Source organism: Littorina saxatilis, unplaced genomic scaffold (genome assembly GCF_037325665.1).
Source record: "Littorina saxatilis isolate snail1 unplaced genomic scaffold, US_GU_Lsax_2.0 scaffold_700, whole genome shotgun sequence".
Taxonomy (NCBI): domain Eukaryota; kingdom Metazoa; phylum Mollusca; class Gastropoda; order Littorinimorpha; family Littorinidae; genus Littorina; species Littorina saxatilis.
This window is the reverse complement of record NW_027126206.1, coordinates 42,262-59,749: the sequence shown is the minus strand read 5'-3', so window position 1 is coordinate 59,749 and position 17,488 is coordinate 42,262. Positions and strand designations below refer to the sequence as shown.

At 42.7% G+C, this 17,488-nt stretch overlaps 1 protein-coding gene across 1 annotated transcript in view; it reads right to left on the bottom strand.

Annotated features, from left to right (window-relative positions):
* Window positions 1–9,412: 9,412 nt before the first annotated feature.
* The window catches only part of LOC138954672 (uncharacterized), a 9,951-nt gene continuing 1,875 nt past the window's right edge, over window positions 9,413–17,488 (bottom strand). The window contains exons 3-5 of the mRNA XM_070326457.1: window positions 15,244–15,371; window positions 13,197–13,608; window positions 9,413–9,831 (exon numbers count right to left, since the gene is read on the bottom strand). Coding sequence (XP_070182558.1) covers window positions 9,413–9,831; window positions 13,197–13,608; window positions 15,244–15,371 — 959 coding nt within the window. The remainder of the gene's footprint in view (window positions 9,832–13,196; window positions 13,609–15,243; window positions 15,372–17,488) is intronic.

Sequence of the window (17,488 nt, the reverse complement as noted above, 5' to 3'; positions counted from 1 at the left end):
ATGTTGTTAAAAGGACAATATACCGACACTTTTCACCCTGTAGTTTGACATGCTGGGCATGTTGTTAAAAGGACAAGATACCGACACTTTTCACCCTGTAGTTTGACATGTTGGGCATGTTGTTAAAAGGACAAGATACCGACACTTTTCACCCTGTAGTTTGACATGTTGGGCATGTTGTTAAAAGGACAAGATACCGACACTTTTCACCCTGTAGTTTGACATGTTGGGCATGTTGTTAAAAGGACAAGATACCGACACTTTTCACCCTGTAGTTTGACATGTTGGGCATGTTGTTAAAAGGACAAGATACCGACACTTTTCACCCTGTAGTTTGACAAGTTGGGCATGTTGTTAAAAGGACAAGATACCGACACTTTTCACCCTGTAGTTTGACAAGTTGGGCATGTAGTCAAGTGGCGTACCCAGTCTTTTTCTGTAATTATCTCCTGCCCGACCCAGTTGCCTCCCCTGTCTATTATCTTCCCCTGACCCAAGTTGTGTCTCCCGCTAGGATTATTGTGTGTTTACTATCGAGGGTAGACACTTGACCGGATTCCTTTCTAACCTCTTGTCTCAGATTTAGGTGGTCGTTATGTAATGTGCCGCCAGACTGTCTGGGTATCGTTGAACTCGGCGTTTTGTCAAGTGGGTGTCATTTCTTTTGACAGGGTAAATCATAGAAGATGCCAGGTGGCTTGGAGGTTTTAGTCTCTTACCCCCCCCCCCCTTCTTTATAACTGGTTGTAATCTAATGAGCCTTATCCGGTGTGCGCAATATTTCCGGTGCGTGACACCGACACGGCTTTCTGCCTCGGTAACGATCCCTTTTCATTTGGCAGGCAATCTTAAGACGACACCCCCCGTTGTCTGACACCGGGTAGCCTTCCTATTGGCTATTGGGAATCGGAAGTGACCAACCTTTAAAAGACTGAGCATTTAGACTAGAGGAGAGAACGCGATTTGTGACACTGCGAGCTGTGTGCTGCTCCGATTGTGTGGTTGTCGTGAACGGTCGAAGTGCTGACTAAATTTGTCGCGAAGTTGTAATCGGTCGACTTGTGGTTGTAACTGAATTCCGAGGCTTGTTTCTTTGTGTTTCCTTTACGTGTGCTCACTGAAGAGAATCTACACTGCTTTCTGGTGTTTGGTTTCTGGTGTTTGCTTTTCTGGTGTTTGCTTCTGGTGTACGTTAATTAAAAGTCACGTTATCGCAACCTCTGTCTTGGCGTCTCATTTATGCTTCCTGGCCTATCCCCCCCTTCCACTCCACCCTATCACATCTGGCGCATGCGGAGCAGGATTCAGGAAGTAGAGACGCCGTAGTTTAACACCAGAAAGCAGGGGTAGCAGTGTAGGAGGGATTCCGCACATCCAAGATGGCGGTCGACGTGGCTCCTAGACCCCAGTGGCAGATGTTCTCCCCTCCCAGGCTTCCTGTCTTCACAAGCAGCAAAGATGGCTGTCTGCTAGACGACTACGTCACAGAGGCTCGTCGCATCATTGCCCACTTCAACCTGGAGGCGCTGGGCGGCGAGGCTGCTGAATGGCTGATCCAGTCACTTGCTGGGCCTGCCAAGAAGGAGATCAACCTGCACCCCCCTCAGGCGACTGCCACTGCCAACTTAGTCTTGACCATCCTGCAGGACACGTTTGGGGACCACGCCAGCATTTCCACTCTCCTAGCGTCGTTCTACAGCATCTGCCAGACTCAAGAGGAGGGCATTATCTCATATGCCCACAGGTTGCAGGCTCTGCGGGACAAGACGAATGCTGTTGTTGCCGGTACGGTTTCCGATGCTGCACTTCGTGATCGATTCATGCACGGACTGTTCTTGCCTGCAATGAGACGGGACCTCATGCGCTTTGCGAGAGGGCGTGAGGCTGTCCCTTTTGCGGCAGTCCGTGCAGAAGCTCTCAGGTGGATGAGGGAAGATTTCGAGGTGGTGACGAAGCAACAACAACAAGCAACAGAGAGCAGCACTGAGGTACGCAGCCTTCAATTACAAGTCAGCGAACTCGCCATCAAGTCAGCAGAGCTTCGAGCTGCCTTGCACCAACGCCCGCCGGCTGCCTCTCGTCAACAGCAACCGTCCGCGAAGCCACGTTGTTGGCTTTGCAACCGCCACGGGCATCTACAGAGCAGGTGCCCTACCAAGCGGCATGGAGGTGAACAACCGCTGTCATGGAGACAGCCCTGTGAGCTACGTGTGGACCAGCAGTCAACATCCATCAAGCAACCGCCCCGCGAGCAGAGCAGTCAGACAGAGGAGGTTGTGACTGCTCAGGAACAGCTGACGTCGCAGCACGAGGCCTCCATTGACAGATTAGAGACCCGACTGAAGAAGGAACTGGAGGCCAAACAACAGTTACAGGATGAACGCTTCCAGAAGGACTTAGAAATACGCCAACTTAGAGAGCGGTTAGTTTTCAAGTGTGAAGAGGTGTCAATTGAGCGGAAAGCAGCAGGACACATTCGCAAAGACCTGGAAGCGTTGTTGCAACAGCAGCTCACAGAGAAAGAGCATCGGCTTGCGACAGCCCCAGCCCCCGTAGAGCTTCACGATGCTGACCCGATAACATTGTGGGATTCTGTGCTCAATTTGTCCTGCCCCTTTACTCTAAGTCCCAGCTAAACCACCCCCTCGTAAAATCATGAAAATGGGCATGCCGTTAAAAGGACAAAATACCGACACGTTTCACCCTGTAGTTTGACATGTTGGGCATGTTGTTAAAAGGAGAAGATGCCGACACTTTTCACCCTGTAGTTTGACACGTTGGGCATGTAGTTAAAAGGACAAGATACCGACACTTTTCACCCTGTAGTTTGACAAGTTGGGCATGTTGTTAAAAGGACAAGATACCGACACTTTTCCCCCTGTAGTTTGACATGTTGGGCCTGATGTTAAAAGGACAAGATACCGACACTTTTCCCCCCTGTAGTTTGACATGTTGGGCATGCTGTGAAAAGGACAAGATACCGACACTGTCCCCCCTGTAGTTTGACATGTTGGGCATGCTGTTAAAAGGAAAAGATACCGACATTTTTCACCCTGTAGTTTGACATGTTGGGCATTTTGTTAAAAGGACAAGATACCACCACTTTTCACCCTGTAGTTTGACATGTTGGGCATGCTGTTAAAAGGACAAGATACCGACACTTTTTCCCCAGTAGTTTGACATGTTGGGCATGTAGTTAAAAGGACAAGATACCGACACTTTTCACCCTGTAGTTTCCTGGGACAGTAGGGGCGACCACCCCCAACCAGGCGCGTTCACAGGTGGCGGATAGTGTGATGGCCTTTAGATATGGATGTTAGCTGCGAAATAAGCCAGGCTTGCCAGGACGAATAAGCAGTCGCGGACCAACTGGCGGTGCTTCCAACAGGATGGGGCGGGGTAACAGGTGGCACTGTTACACTCAAGAAATACCCCAGGTGTCCAATGACGGGAGCATCATGCGATCAAGAGCCGCAGTTTAAGTTCTAGCCCTGGGGAAGGTCACCTCAGATAAACAAACCAGCCAGCTATGGCCAAATAGCCGGGTAGACTAGACTCGACAGCACTGTAAAGCCACCAGTCTAGGAGAAGGATCACTCCGATATAAAAACACGCTGAAGCCGGATGAGCTGGGCCATGATTGGTGCATAACGACAGCTCAACGCATCAACGCAACCCCTTATATGACCCTGTAGTTTGACATGTTGGGCATGTAGTTAAAAGGACAAGATACCGACACTTTTCCCCCTGTAGTTTGACATGTTGGGCATGTTGTTAAAAGGACAAGATACCGACACTTTTCACCCTGTAGTTTGACATGTTGGGCATGCTGTTAAAAGGACAAGATACCGACACTTTTTCCCCAGTAGTTTGACATGTTGGGCATGTTGTTAAAAGGACAAGATACCGACACTTTTCCCCCTGTAGTTTGACATGTTGGGCATGTTGTTAAAAGGACAAGATACCGACACTTTTCCCCCTGTAAGAATAAGAATACTTTATTATCTCATAGAGAAATTCAGGCGTGGTACATGACAATAATACAAACAAGACATTAATTGATTTTACATAAAACATATAGCACTATTTAACAGGCCAGGTTATAAAAACACCTCCCACATACCTCTCTGGGCATTCCTTGCATTGTGCTTACGCATTCAGACATGAAAACATCCCTGTCTCACTTACACATCGCACACATGGACATTCTTATACGCTCAACTTACCCATTCACACATGGACATTCGACCACGCTCCACTTACACATTCTTATACGCTCCACTTACACATTCACACATGGGCATTCTTATATGCTCCAAGTTACACATTCCCACATGAACATTCGACTACGCCCACTTACACAGTCACACATGGACATCTTTAAAGCACTGCGCTTACATAATCTCGCACACCTACGCGTATAACGAAATATGGCTAAACATCATTGCAAAATATCATAGCATACAATATTTCACAGAAAATACATACGTACATAAAACCAATACATACATGTACATTACTACTGATTGCACTGGCAGAAGAGGGGCTGAGTCGGGTATGTGGATGTGTTTACATGTTGCCAAGGGTGATGGATTTGGGGATGAAGCTGTTTTGCAGCCTGAGTGTCCTAGCTTTGTGCGTGCGAAGTCTACGGCCAGAGGGAAGGAGTTCATAGAGGTGGGCAAGGACATGGGACCTATCTGAAGCTATCCGCCTGCTCTTTCTCACCACACGCTTTTCATACAGGGACTCCACACTTGCTTGCTGCCTGCCAATCACCTTGCTACTGACATTCACCATTCGCACTAAGACATTCCTGTTCTTCACACTCAGACCTCCATACCAGGACACAAAACCAAAAGTGATGACAGACTCGATGAAAGAGCGGTAGAAAGTTTGAAGGATAGAAGGGTTCACATTCAACTTCCTAAGTTTCTGAAGGCAGTAGATGCGTGACTGACATTTTTTGTGTATGAGGGTGGTGTTTGCATTGAAGGACAGCTTATCATCGATAACTGTGCCAAGATACTTATATTCAGTCACACGCTCAACAGTCACACCATCAATCATCAGGTCAGGGACAGGGGCAGGGTTTCTTCTAAAGTCTATCAGAAGTTCTTTGGTCTTTGTCACATTTAGGTCTAAAAAGTTGTCTTTACACCAGGCGTTGAAACGTTCTACTTCTGCAAAGTAAGTTGCGTCACTATTGGAGAGATCTTCTAGCGCTGTATCATCTGAGTATTTGATAAGAAGGGTGGAGTCAGTGCCACTGCAGTCGTTAGTGTAGAGTGTGAACAACACAGGGGAGATAACTGTACCCTGTGGAGAGCCTATGGAGGTGGACCTAAGGGAAGAGAGAGCTGTCTGAAAGCGGACTGACTGGGTTCTGTTAACGAGAAAGTTGATAATCCACAGGATAAGCCTTGGAGTCACGCTGTAGCGGAGAAGTTTCTGGGCCATGAGGCAGGGTTGGATAGTGTTGAAGGCAGAAGAGAAGTCTATGAAAAGAATGCGTACAAAAGAGCCAGGTTTTTCTAAGTGTGTGTATGCGTTGTGTAAGAGTGTGAGTGTGGCGTCATCTGTGCATCTGTTCTGCTTGTATGCAAACTGGAAGGGATCCTGATGGGGCTTGACCTGATGGAGCAGTCTAAAGAGGACAATGCGCTCAAAGCACTTCATAACAATAGAGGTGAGAGCTACAGGGCGATAGTCATTCAGGGTTTTGGGCTTGTTGTTCTTGGGGACAGGGCAGATCGTAGAGTTTTTCCAGAGTCTAGGCACAGTGCAATCTTTCAGAGACCAACTAAACAAACGGCTAAAAACAACTGACAACTGACAGGCACATGATCTCAAAACTCGTCCACCGATGTTATCAGGACCAACTGCTTTCTTTACATTCAACTTGCTAAAAACCTTCTCAACCGTCTTGCCTTGAATTGCAAAGTCCTCCTCATCACCTGCCATATCTACCTTAAGCTGGGAAGTCACGCTGTCTAAATCATCCTTCAAATCATCTTTCTCGAATCTACAATAGAACTCGTTTAATTTCTCAGAAAATTCAACCTGTTCTTTCATCGGCATGCTATATTGCTATTGGATTTTGATTTGGCCTGTCCTGACAAAGTTTTGAGTCCTTTCCATGCGTCTGCTAAGCTACCTGATTCAAACTGTGACTCTACTTTCTCTTTGTACTGTCTCTTCGCTTCCAAAATTTCTTTCCTCAATTTGTTCTGTACTACTTTCCTTTCTACTTTATCTCCAGTCTGAAATGCTACCTTTTTCAGTTTGACATGTTGGGCATGTTGTTAAAAGGAGAAGATACCAACAATTTTCCACCTGTAGTTTGACATGTTGGGCATGTTGTTAAAAGGACAAGATACCGACACTTTTCACCCTGTAGTTTGACAAGTTGGGCATGTTGTTAAAAGGACAAGATACCGACACTTTCCCACGTGTAGTTTGACATGTTGGGCATGCTGTTAAAAGGACAAGATACCACCACTTTTCACCCTGTAGTTTGTCATGTTGGGCATGTTGTTAAAAGGACAAGATACCGACAGTTTTCACCCTGTAGTTTGACATGTTGGGCATGCTGTTAAAAGGACAAGATACCGACACTTTTCACCCTGTAGTTTGACATGTTGGGCATGCTGTTAAAAGGACAAGATACCGACACTTTTCACCCTGTAGTTTGACATGTTGGGCATGTTGTTAAAAGGACAAGATACAAACACTTTTCCCCCTGTAGTTTGACATGTTGGGCATGTTGTTAAAAGGACAATATACCGACATTTTTCACCCTGTAGTTTGACAAGTTGGGCATGTTGTTAAAAGGACAAGATACCGACACTTTTCACCCTGTAGTTTGACATGTTGGGCATGTTGTTAAAAGGACAAGATACCGACACTTTTCACCCTGTAGTTTGACATGTTGGGCATGCTGTTAAGAGGACAAGATACCGACACTTTTCACCCTGTAGTTTGACATGTTGGGCATGCTGTTAAAAGGACAAGATACCGACACTTTTCACCCTGTAGTTTGACATGTTGGGCATGTTGTTAAAAGGACAAGATACCGACACTTTTCCCCCTGTAGTTTGACATGTTGGGCATGTTGTTAAAAGGACAAGATACCGACACTTTTCACCCTGTAGTTTGACATGTTGGGCATGTTGTTAAAAGGACAAGATACCGACACTTTTCACCCTGTAGTTTGACATGTTGGGCATGTTGTTAAAAGGACAAGATACCCACATTTTTCACCCTGTAGTTTGACATGTTGGGCATGCTGTTAAAAGGACAAGATACCCACATTTTTCACCCTGTAGTTTGACATGTTGGGCATGTTGTTAAAAGGACAAGATACCGATACTTTTCATCCTGTAGTTTGACATGGTGGGCATGTTGTTAAAAGGACAAGGCTTACCTCACAACACATGATAATTATGTAAACGCATAAAGCTTACACTACACTGAGCAGAAAAGTTTACTGACGTTATGTCAGTCGGGTAAGAAACATATCTTTGTCCGATCTGTAAATCGGACGTAAAATTCATTTTTCAGATGAATTAATTTGCTTTATTATTATGCACAATTTTTTTTTACTGGAGAGTACATGTAGGTAGTTTTCGGCGACTTTCTGTCCACGTGCATCGGACAAAATCCAATGGAAACTATAGGGCTCTTTGAAACACTACAACATCTTTTGAAGCTCATGAACGTGCCGTGTGAAGGATCATGTGAGCTTCGCAAGGATCCGGCAATAATTTTGATTAGGATCAGATATGCTGATTGTTTTGAGTATGTTGTTGTTTAAAAAAAAAATTGTGACTCTTTGTATACATGTGTATTCTGGGGTTTGCATGGTTTGATTGGTTGCTTTGTAACCGCAACATCAGGATCAATTCCTAACCCTGAGTAAAACAATATTCTGTGTTATTTAAGGAAAATATTCCACGTGCACACATACCCGCTTCCTGTGCAGATTGATATTTTATGACCGATAAAAAATTTCAAACTGACAACTAAAAGAAATGTCAAAGAAATGTCAAAGAAATATGAAAGAAATGTCAAAGAAATGTCAAAGAAATGTCAAAGAAATGTTGTAGTGGTGTGCATGCTGAAGGGTGGTGTTTACATCACAAACAGCCCGGACACGTCCCTGGTGATTTACATGATGGTTTACATCACACACAGCCCGGACACGTCCCTGGTGATTTACATGGTGGTTTACATCACACACAGCCCGGACACGTCCCTGGAGATTTACATGATGGTTTACATCACACACAGCCCGGACACGTCCCTGGTGATTTACATGATGGTTTACATCACACACAGCCCGGACACGTCCCTGGTGATTTACATGGTGGTTTACATCACACACAGCCCGGACACGTCCCTGGTGATTTACATGATGGTTTACATCACACACAGCCCGGACACGTCCCTGGTGATTTACATGATGGTTTACACGGCAAGGGAGGTAACCTTTTACATTGAGGAGGCGTGAGAAATGTCACTTTACATTGTTTCACACACACACACACACACACACACACACACACACACACACACACACACACTCACACACACATTCACGCACGCATACACACTTATTCGCATTCATACTCATTTCGTTACTAAAACTCAAACTTGAGATGCAACGAAAAACTTTATATTCAGAACAATAAAGTAACATATATATGTTTTTCTAACGTTGAGAGAATAATACTAGCAAATTGTTCAACTGGTGATACACAAATGATTGGTTGCTTTTAATAGTAAGGATGAATGTAGATATGTACTGTTATTGTTATAACCATAAGCCAGTGAGGCACAGCGCTCATGACACGATTTCACAACAAAGAAAAGTAAGCGTTTCCTCGTTTGAAAAAAAGGTTGTCGATTCAATGCATCGGATTCCATCAGGTACCAGGAAGCTGGTTGCGCATAACTCTCATTTTCTGTTGTTGTCTTTATTTAGAGCGATTACTTCCCTTTGTAATAAGAGTGTGGTTCTTCTCTGTCTAACTTTTCTTCGCTCCCTTAACTCCAAAGCATAGTGTAAGTCATGTACCATCATTTCCTCCTCAATAAATCATGCCGAACGATAAAAGAGCAACTAGCATCCATGTGCATTTACCTCATTAAAAAACGTATTGTTATTTGTCGCATTTTACGCACATCGTTATCGTCAATCCTTTCAGCAGATCATAGAATATAACACACTTACACGTTTACTTTCAAAAACAAATAATTAAATCATAATAATTACGGCAGTAAGCAATATCAGGATATTTGTTGCTATAGGATTAAAGTAACCTTCGTCAGGTTGACAAGCAAGAGAAGAGGAGGGGAAAGGGAGGGGTGGGTGATCACATCATCCCGCCTTTACTTTCATCAGATTGTTTCAAAGATCGTAGGAAACAAGGAACCCACTGAAAGAATTTGCACGAGAATATGAAGAGAACTGATTGCTGTCATCAACAGCCTCCAGCCACACAGACTGACCAGCACGTACTGACAGCACAGCCTGCAGCGAGGCCGCGTCATAGTCCCCAGAACTGTCAAAGCTGGTGAGAACCACAAGTTCCGGCAGGCCATCCACCATCAGAAACACAGCAATGCTATCACCGGAGCCATAGTTTCCAAACAGAGACGACATAAAGCAGTAGGTGCCGTTGAAGGGGGCGGTGAACTTGCCTGTGGACAAGTCGAAGCCGTTGCCCTGGTTGTTGTGGACGGTGGTGGTTATGAGCACGTCGCCGTTAGATGGAGTGGTGTCCTTCAGTCCTGTGGCGTGGAAACTGACTTGCTTCGTCTTCTCGTCTGTGGGAAATATTAAGCATACAACTAGTACGATTGAAAATCATTGGGCTAGAAACAAAATAACATGTTGACACACACATACACACACACACACACACACACACGCATATATATACACACAGACACACACACGCACACACATAATACACCCACACACACACACACACACACACTCACACGCACACACTCACACACACACACACACGCGCGCACGCACGCACGCTTGCTTGCTTCCCCTCTCCCCTTTTTTTCCAAGCAAATACCCACTAACTCTAAAACAGAAATAAATGAAACAAAGAGAGAGAGATAATTGAATTGAATTGGATTGAATGAAATTGAAATTTATTTTACGAGGGTAACAGAATACGCAATGTATACATGCTTTTTTCATCCGGCCCTCGCCCATTGAGGGGTAACAAACAAGAAGAAATAGAAGATAAGTTTAACTAAAGTACAAATGACATATTTACCATAATTAACATGTCAAGCAACCAATAAGACATTTTAAGATGCATTGTGATTCTTTATCAATGCTTGAAAAATTATATAACAGAGAAATATTTGTTTGTATAAAAGAAAAAAAAGAATGCATTATATATAATCATGTTTTTCAATATAATCAGAGAGTACAGTTATATTTTGCCAGCTGCTTGATATTTTAAGTTATTGAGACATCCCAGTGCACTAAGGGATTTATAGAGCAAATCGAGAAAATTCATTATTGAACGAAGCGCATAGCGCTGAGTTCAATAATTATTTTCGAGATTTGCTCTATAAATCCCTTAGTGCACTGGGATTGTTTCAATAACGATATTGTCAGTACCGCCAGAGAAAAAAGAAGATTCAAAACGCACATTTTGCTACGCGCATTTGGATAGGCGTAACTGTGTGGTCAGGTTTGTGTCAGATCTACTTTTGTGTGGGCTGTCTCAAGTGTGTCGTGCTTTCGTCACACGCAAACTCTTGTTTTAATTTCTGTTGGTAAATTCAAGAGTAGCGTTAAGCTAAAAAGTGATAATCTTTCATACAGACCTCATTTAAAGTCGGAGAAAGGACTGTGCTCTTAGTTATTTGCGATTCGAAACCTTCATCGAGCTTCGACAGATTGACTGTGCAGAGTGTTGCCCCTTGAATTGACTCCAAGACCACGGTTAGCACATTTTCAAAGTAAATGTGGTATGTTTCTCGTGTTGTATCTTCACTCATCGGGGAGTCTGGTACTATATGAACGGTAAGAATGTTCTGAACTCTACACGTATTACATCCCCATCGTTTGTTTGTTCACATTTGCCCAACATGTTAATTTGCTGCGGGGTTTATGTCGTCTGCTAGGCGGCTAGGGCGATCGAACCACTGAACTGCAGTCTTATTTCAATCCTGCGGACATCAAAAATTGCTCGTCTGCACGCATGAGGCAGGCTGGTAATAAGTTTTATACATGTATGGTAAAAACGTTCTTAACCCTACACGTTTTCGATTCCGATTGTTGTTGCCTTGAAATAATAATTCGGAAACCATTCATTTACTGAACTGATGCAGTCGTATTTCAGTGTAGTCTACTATAACAGAGTCGACTTTCAAATGCTGGTCTAGCTGGTAGGCCTACGTTATCGGAATAACACTTGTGTTTTGTGTTTGCCGCTGGGAATTTTATACTAACTCATCATTTGGTAATGTGGTTAATAAGCTACATGCCACTAACACGGCATATGAGAAGAATCTTTGCAAGTCAAAACGAGAAGAGACCATTGTGGAAGAGACACAGCCGCTTCTATTTTTAGATCAGTGGGATTCACTGTGGCACAGGCGCCTGCGATCTGTCAGAAAAAAACCACTTCTGCTTTGAGCCGCAGAAAATGTATGGTTATTTTTTGGTAAAGTGGAGAATATAAGCTACATGTCATTAATTAATTCTGAGGATGAGAGTACAGTCTCGCTTTGGCAAAGGGCGTAAGAATACGCTCTGTGGAAAAGTTAGCGCACTCCAAGATTGCGCTAACAGATTTAAGCACATCGCCATTAGCCAATCAACTGGTTCACATCAGTCATGTGACACCAGTACTTACTGACAAGTTTTGTAAAGGAAACAGCATGTAATATTCCTTGAATGATGTTTTATGAATTCGTAATTTATTATATTAGGAATGGCGTTCCACATAATTGCTCCAGAATATGATAGACTCGACTTGTACAGGTCAATTCTTGGAGTTGGGGTAATTAATTTGTTACATTTTCTATAATGATTTATTTTGAAATTTGAGGCAATAAGTGTAGGCGCATTCCCTGACATAATTCTATACATCATCACACCTTTGTTATATGCAAATCTATCTTTGATAGGAAGAATTTGCAATCGTTTATAATCAGTCATGGAAAGAGATATATTTTTTTTAAATAATTAATTTAACAGCTCGTCTATGTAAACTGCCCAAGTGTTTCAAAGTGTTTGCACTTGCAGAGTCCCAGACTGTGGAAGCATAGTCAATAGCTGACTGAATATGTGCCTAAAAAAAAGTTTTCTTGTGCGAAGGTCTAGAAAGTGTTTGATTTTTGATAACTGAAATATTTTTTTGGATGTGTTTTTACAAAGTGTATCTACCTGTTTTGACCAAGGCAGGTTATTGTCAATGGTTATTCCCAAGACTGTATGGCTATCAACTTCGGTAACATCTTGATTTCGTATTAGCAATGTCGGAAATCCAGATGTTAGATTTGGTCTTTTTTGCCTTGTGGTAAGTAGCATGCATTTAGTTTTATTTGGATTCAGTGACATATGGTTTAGTTCTGACCATTCAAGTAATCGATCAATGTTTTCTTGGAGGATATTTGCTAGTTTAATAAGATCTTGGTGACTAGAATGAATTGTAGCCGTATCATCTGCAAATAGTTCACACATGCATTTTACAAATAGAGGTAGGTCGTTTATGTATATAGAAAATAGTAATGGAGAGAGAGAGAGAGAGAGAGAGAGAGAGAGAGAGAGAGAGAGAGAGAGAGAGAGAGAGAGAGAGAGAGAGAGAGAGAGAGAGAGAGAGAGAGAGAGAGCGCGAGAGAGAGAGAGAGAGAGAGAGAGAGAGAGAGAGAGAGAGAGAGAGAGAGAGAGAGAGGGAGAGAGAGTGAGAGAGAGCGACGCGAACACACACACACAAGCACACACGTACGCATGCACACACACGCACGCACATACGCCAGCACGTACGCACGCACGCACGCTCGCATACAGGCACGCACGCACGCACATACATACACACACACACACACACACACACACACACACACACACACACACACACAAACAAACATACACACAAGAACAGTCAATGAAGCAGGCAGAGTGAAGGTGTTCCGAGTAACACTGAACGTACCGTGCAGGTGTTGACTGAGTAGACTTGACACGCTGTCTATGCGCGCGGTGGTCTGGTTTACAACATCGTTGATATGGTCCTTGGTCTGGTTTACAACATCGTTGATACGGACGTTGGTGTGGTTCTCTTGCTTCACGAGATGATCTTTCAGTTGTCCGTTCTCTGCCTTCAGCTCCATCACCGATCCTTTTAGTTGCTGGTTCTCCGCCTCCAGCAACGTCAGACGGGACTTGACGTCATCAACGACGACGGTGGAGCTGACGTCAGTATTGTTGCCATGGAGACAGGCGACAGACGCGGAGCTGTGAGGAACGTGACAGGTGTAGGACCCTCCCGACACAGGGTTGTCCAGCAGCAGCAGGAACTGTCCCTCCTTGTACTGGGAGCTGGACACGGACTGACCGGAGGGCGTCTGAGGACATAGAGAATACGTGTAATAAGCAATTACCACCCAGGGCTGATATGCACGACAACGTTACCAACCCAGTGGTAGCCAGCCGAGGGATTGCTTTAGCTGACATTACACGCAAACCTCAATTTTAACCAGTTATCATGGGGTTGCAATAACATTTTCGTGCACATCAGGCTATCAGAGAAGAATTTTGCAAAGGCGATGTCAATTGCCAAAGAATGTTTTTCACTGTGGGTCATAGTTGCTGTGAGTGTGTGTACAGATAGATTAGGACAGAAACATTTAAGTTTTGCTGCTCATTGTCTTAGTGATTGTATAATATTAGTTGACGTTTCGTTTTGTTTGTTATGTTTGTTATGTTTGTTATTCAACGTTCCAATAACTAAGCTTTTGTAATTGCAAACCATAAAGAAAACAAACCAAATGTAACAAGAAAAAAAAAGGAAGAAAAAGAAGAAGAAAAAGAAGAACAAGTCGCGTAAGGCGAAAATACAATATTTAGTCAAGTAGCTGTCGAACTCACAGAATGAAACTGAACGCAATGCCATTTTACTCGTAGCATCGTCAGGCCACCGCTCATGGCAAAGGCAGTGAAATTGACAAGAAGAGCGGGGTAGTAGTTGCGCTAAGAAGGATAGCACGCTTTTCTGTACCTCTCTTTGTTTTAACTTTCTGAGCGTGTTTTTAATCCAAACATATCATATCTATATGTTTTTGGAATGAGGAACCGACAAGGAATAAGATGAAAGTATTTTTAAATTGATTTGGACAATTTAATTTTGATAATAATTTTTATATATTTAATTTTCAGAGCTTGTTTTTAATCCGAATATAACATATTTATATGTTTTTGGAATCAGCAAATGATGGAGAATAAGATAAACGTAAATTTGGATCGTTTTATAAATTTTTATTTTTTTTTACAATTTTCCGATTTTTAATGACCAAAGTCATTAATTAATTTTTAAGCCACCAAGCTGAAATGCAATACCGAACCCCGGGCTTCGTCGAAGATTACTTGACCAAAATTTAAACCAATTTGGTTGAAAAATGAGGGCGTGACAGTGCCGCCTCAACTTTCACGAAAAGCCGGATATGACGTCATCAAAGACATTTATCAAAAAAATGAAAAAAACGTTCGGGGATTTCATACCCAGGAACTCTCATGTCAAATTTCATAAAGATCGGTCCAGTAGTTTAGTCTGAATCGCTCTACACACACACACAGACACACACACACACACACACACACACACACACATACACCACGACCCTCGTCTCGATTCCCCCTCTATGTTAAAACATTTAGTCAAAACTTGACTAAATGTAAGAAGAAGAAGAAGAAGAAGAAGAAGAAGAAGAAGAAGAAGAAGAAGAAGAAGAAGAAGAAGAAGAAGAAGAAGAACAACAACAACAACAACAACAACAACAACAACAACAACAACAACCACAACCACCACCACCACCACCACAACAACAACAACAACAACAACAACAACAACAACAACAACAACAACAACAACACGAAATGACACCGACAAACTTGTTGTTAACAAAGACTGTATATCACACAGCCTGCTTGAGCAAAATGTCAAAATAAAACCTTTAGATATCGGTTGTGAACAGAAAACTCACGGTCCACTCTACAGTAAAAGGCGGGGTGTCATGGTAGGTGAATGTACCACAGGCGAGCACCACGTGCCATTGCTGTGTGGAATTCCTGAACACAGCCACCGCCATCTGGGACGCGTGCAGATGACCGTCTGTTGTCATCAGGCCGTCTGTGAAGTGTGTAAACAACATTACAATGAGATTTCTACCAAATACATTTGAACGGTTGGTATTGCTTCTTTATTACAATGTATTCTGCCAACCAATGGGTACCTGTATTTATATCAAAAGTAAAAAGAACGCTTTGTAGATGGGGTAATATTAAAACTCTTACTGCAGATGTGAAGTAAAATACATTTTGTGGAATAAGTTATCATTATTGATAACAGATACCCGTATACATTCCGCAGGGTTGACTTTGTGTGAGTTGTTGCGATTTTTTGGAACAGACAGTATTTTAAATGTTCTACCGGAGAAAGAGTACATGCGTCGGGTCGGTGTTAATTACAAGACTCCAGCTCACTTCTTTTATCATTTGTACAAGTCAACCCCTTAAAGAATGAATCTACAGGGTATTACTAGGTCATCCACACGACCGAAACACTGCAAAATAACAGAGAAAGATACAAAGAAGAAGAAAATGATGACAATATGATACATTGATGGTTACATAAATGTGAATTATAGTTGGTAACCAAATGGTATAATCTAGACACTCACTTTTGCGAGATTCCTGCATACTGGGTTAGCATTTGGTTTATATATATACTAGCAGTCAGGCCCGGTGTCACGAACTGAAAACTCTGCCTGAACAATCCTTCAATGGGCAGATTAATCAGGTCGTGAACAACCCAACCCTAACCCTAACCCTAACCCGAACCCTAACCCATGGTTCGATCGGTCAAAGGGTCGCATTTTTTAAGTCCAAGATTGGCCCCAGCGCATTGATCGCAATGAGAAGGATTGTTCAGCAGAGGTTTCAGTTCGTGACACCGGCTTCGCCCGGGTGTTTCTGATCTCCCCTCTCCCAGAAACATCTAGAATATTATTCCAATAAGGATAAGAATAGATGAAAAAGTGTGCTCATACATTTGGATTGAAAGGCTGGGAGACAGTGTAAAAGTAAATTACCATCAACACACTCTTTTAGCTGAAAAATAACTTTGAAATGAGTTATCTCCCTTCCTTGGGAAGATGCTCGATACTTGAGGAGCAGGTCTAACATCGACTCTATATATTATGTAAAGACTGATCACGCATACCTGCATTGAGTAGAGTTACCTCCCTTCACTGTATAACAAAGTAAGAGTTACCTCCTTTTGCTTCTAGAAATTTCCTGAACTGTCCGGTTGATTTTTTCTTCTCCATTTCTAAATCTTAGTTAGGCCAAAAAAAAAAAAATTGTCTGTTTAGGGTAACATGACCAAAAAAAGTAGGGTCGGTAGGTAGGTAGGGTTTTTTTTTTGTTGTTTGTTTTGTTTTTGTGTGTAAATGCTATGTTGGCTGAACATTCACTTCTTATATTTGATGAATACATGTTTCAAAACTAACGTATAAATAAAACAGAGAAAGGGAGAGAAAGAAACGCCAAATGTCTCTTTTTAGCATTTTTACCTCTTTTTTTTTTTTTTTTTTTTGAAATCAAAAAAAAGTTTTTGGGTCGGCGCCAAATCGATAGGGTCGGTCGGGTTACCCTAAACAGACAATTTTTTTTTTTTGGCCTTACCTCCTTTCAATGTATAACCAAGTAAGAGTTACCTCCCTTCTCTTCTAGGACTTTCCGGTTTTTTGTTCTTTCTTACTTTCTTCCCGTCATAGGAGCAATAGAGAGTCTCTAATACCACTGGCATTATGTGCTTGCTACATGTGAACGCTAGGCACTGAACTGGTCTTGCACTATAATTATAGGCTGTTATTGAAGGGGAGATTCATAATCTGAGGAAGGAAACAATGAATCAAGAAACTAAAACCCAGGTGCACATTTGCGGCTCCTATAGGTAGTGTGCATGCACTTTATCTTGTTCCTGCCTCTATCCATCTCTGAGGTATGGCGACCACAGACAGACCGGCACACACACTTACATCCATTTTATATATATCGTGAAGATATTTCTCTTTTGCATAGAAGTTTGATAATTACTTCTCCGTTGTATGCCAAGAGACTGCCTGATGAGAGCTTCTCACCTCGAAACCGGTAGCAGTCTTGGTTGAACAAAAAAGGACCTTTTCAGGTTCAGCACTCTATGAGAATGCCCTTAAATGCACTTCG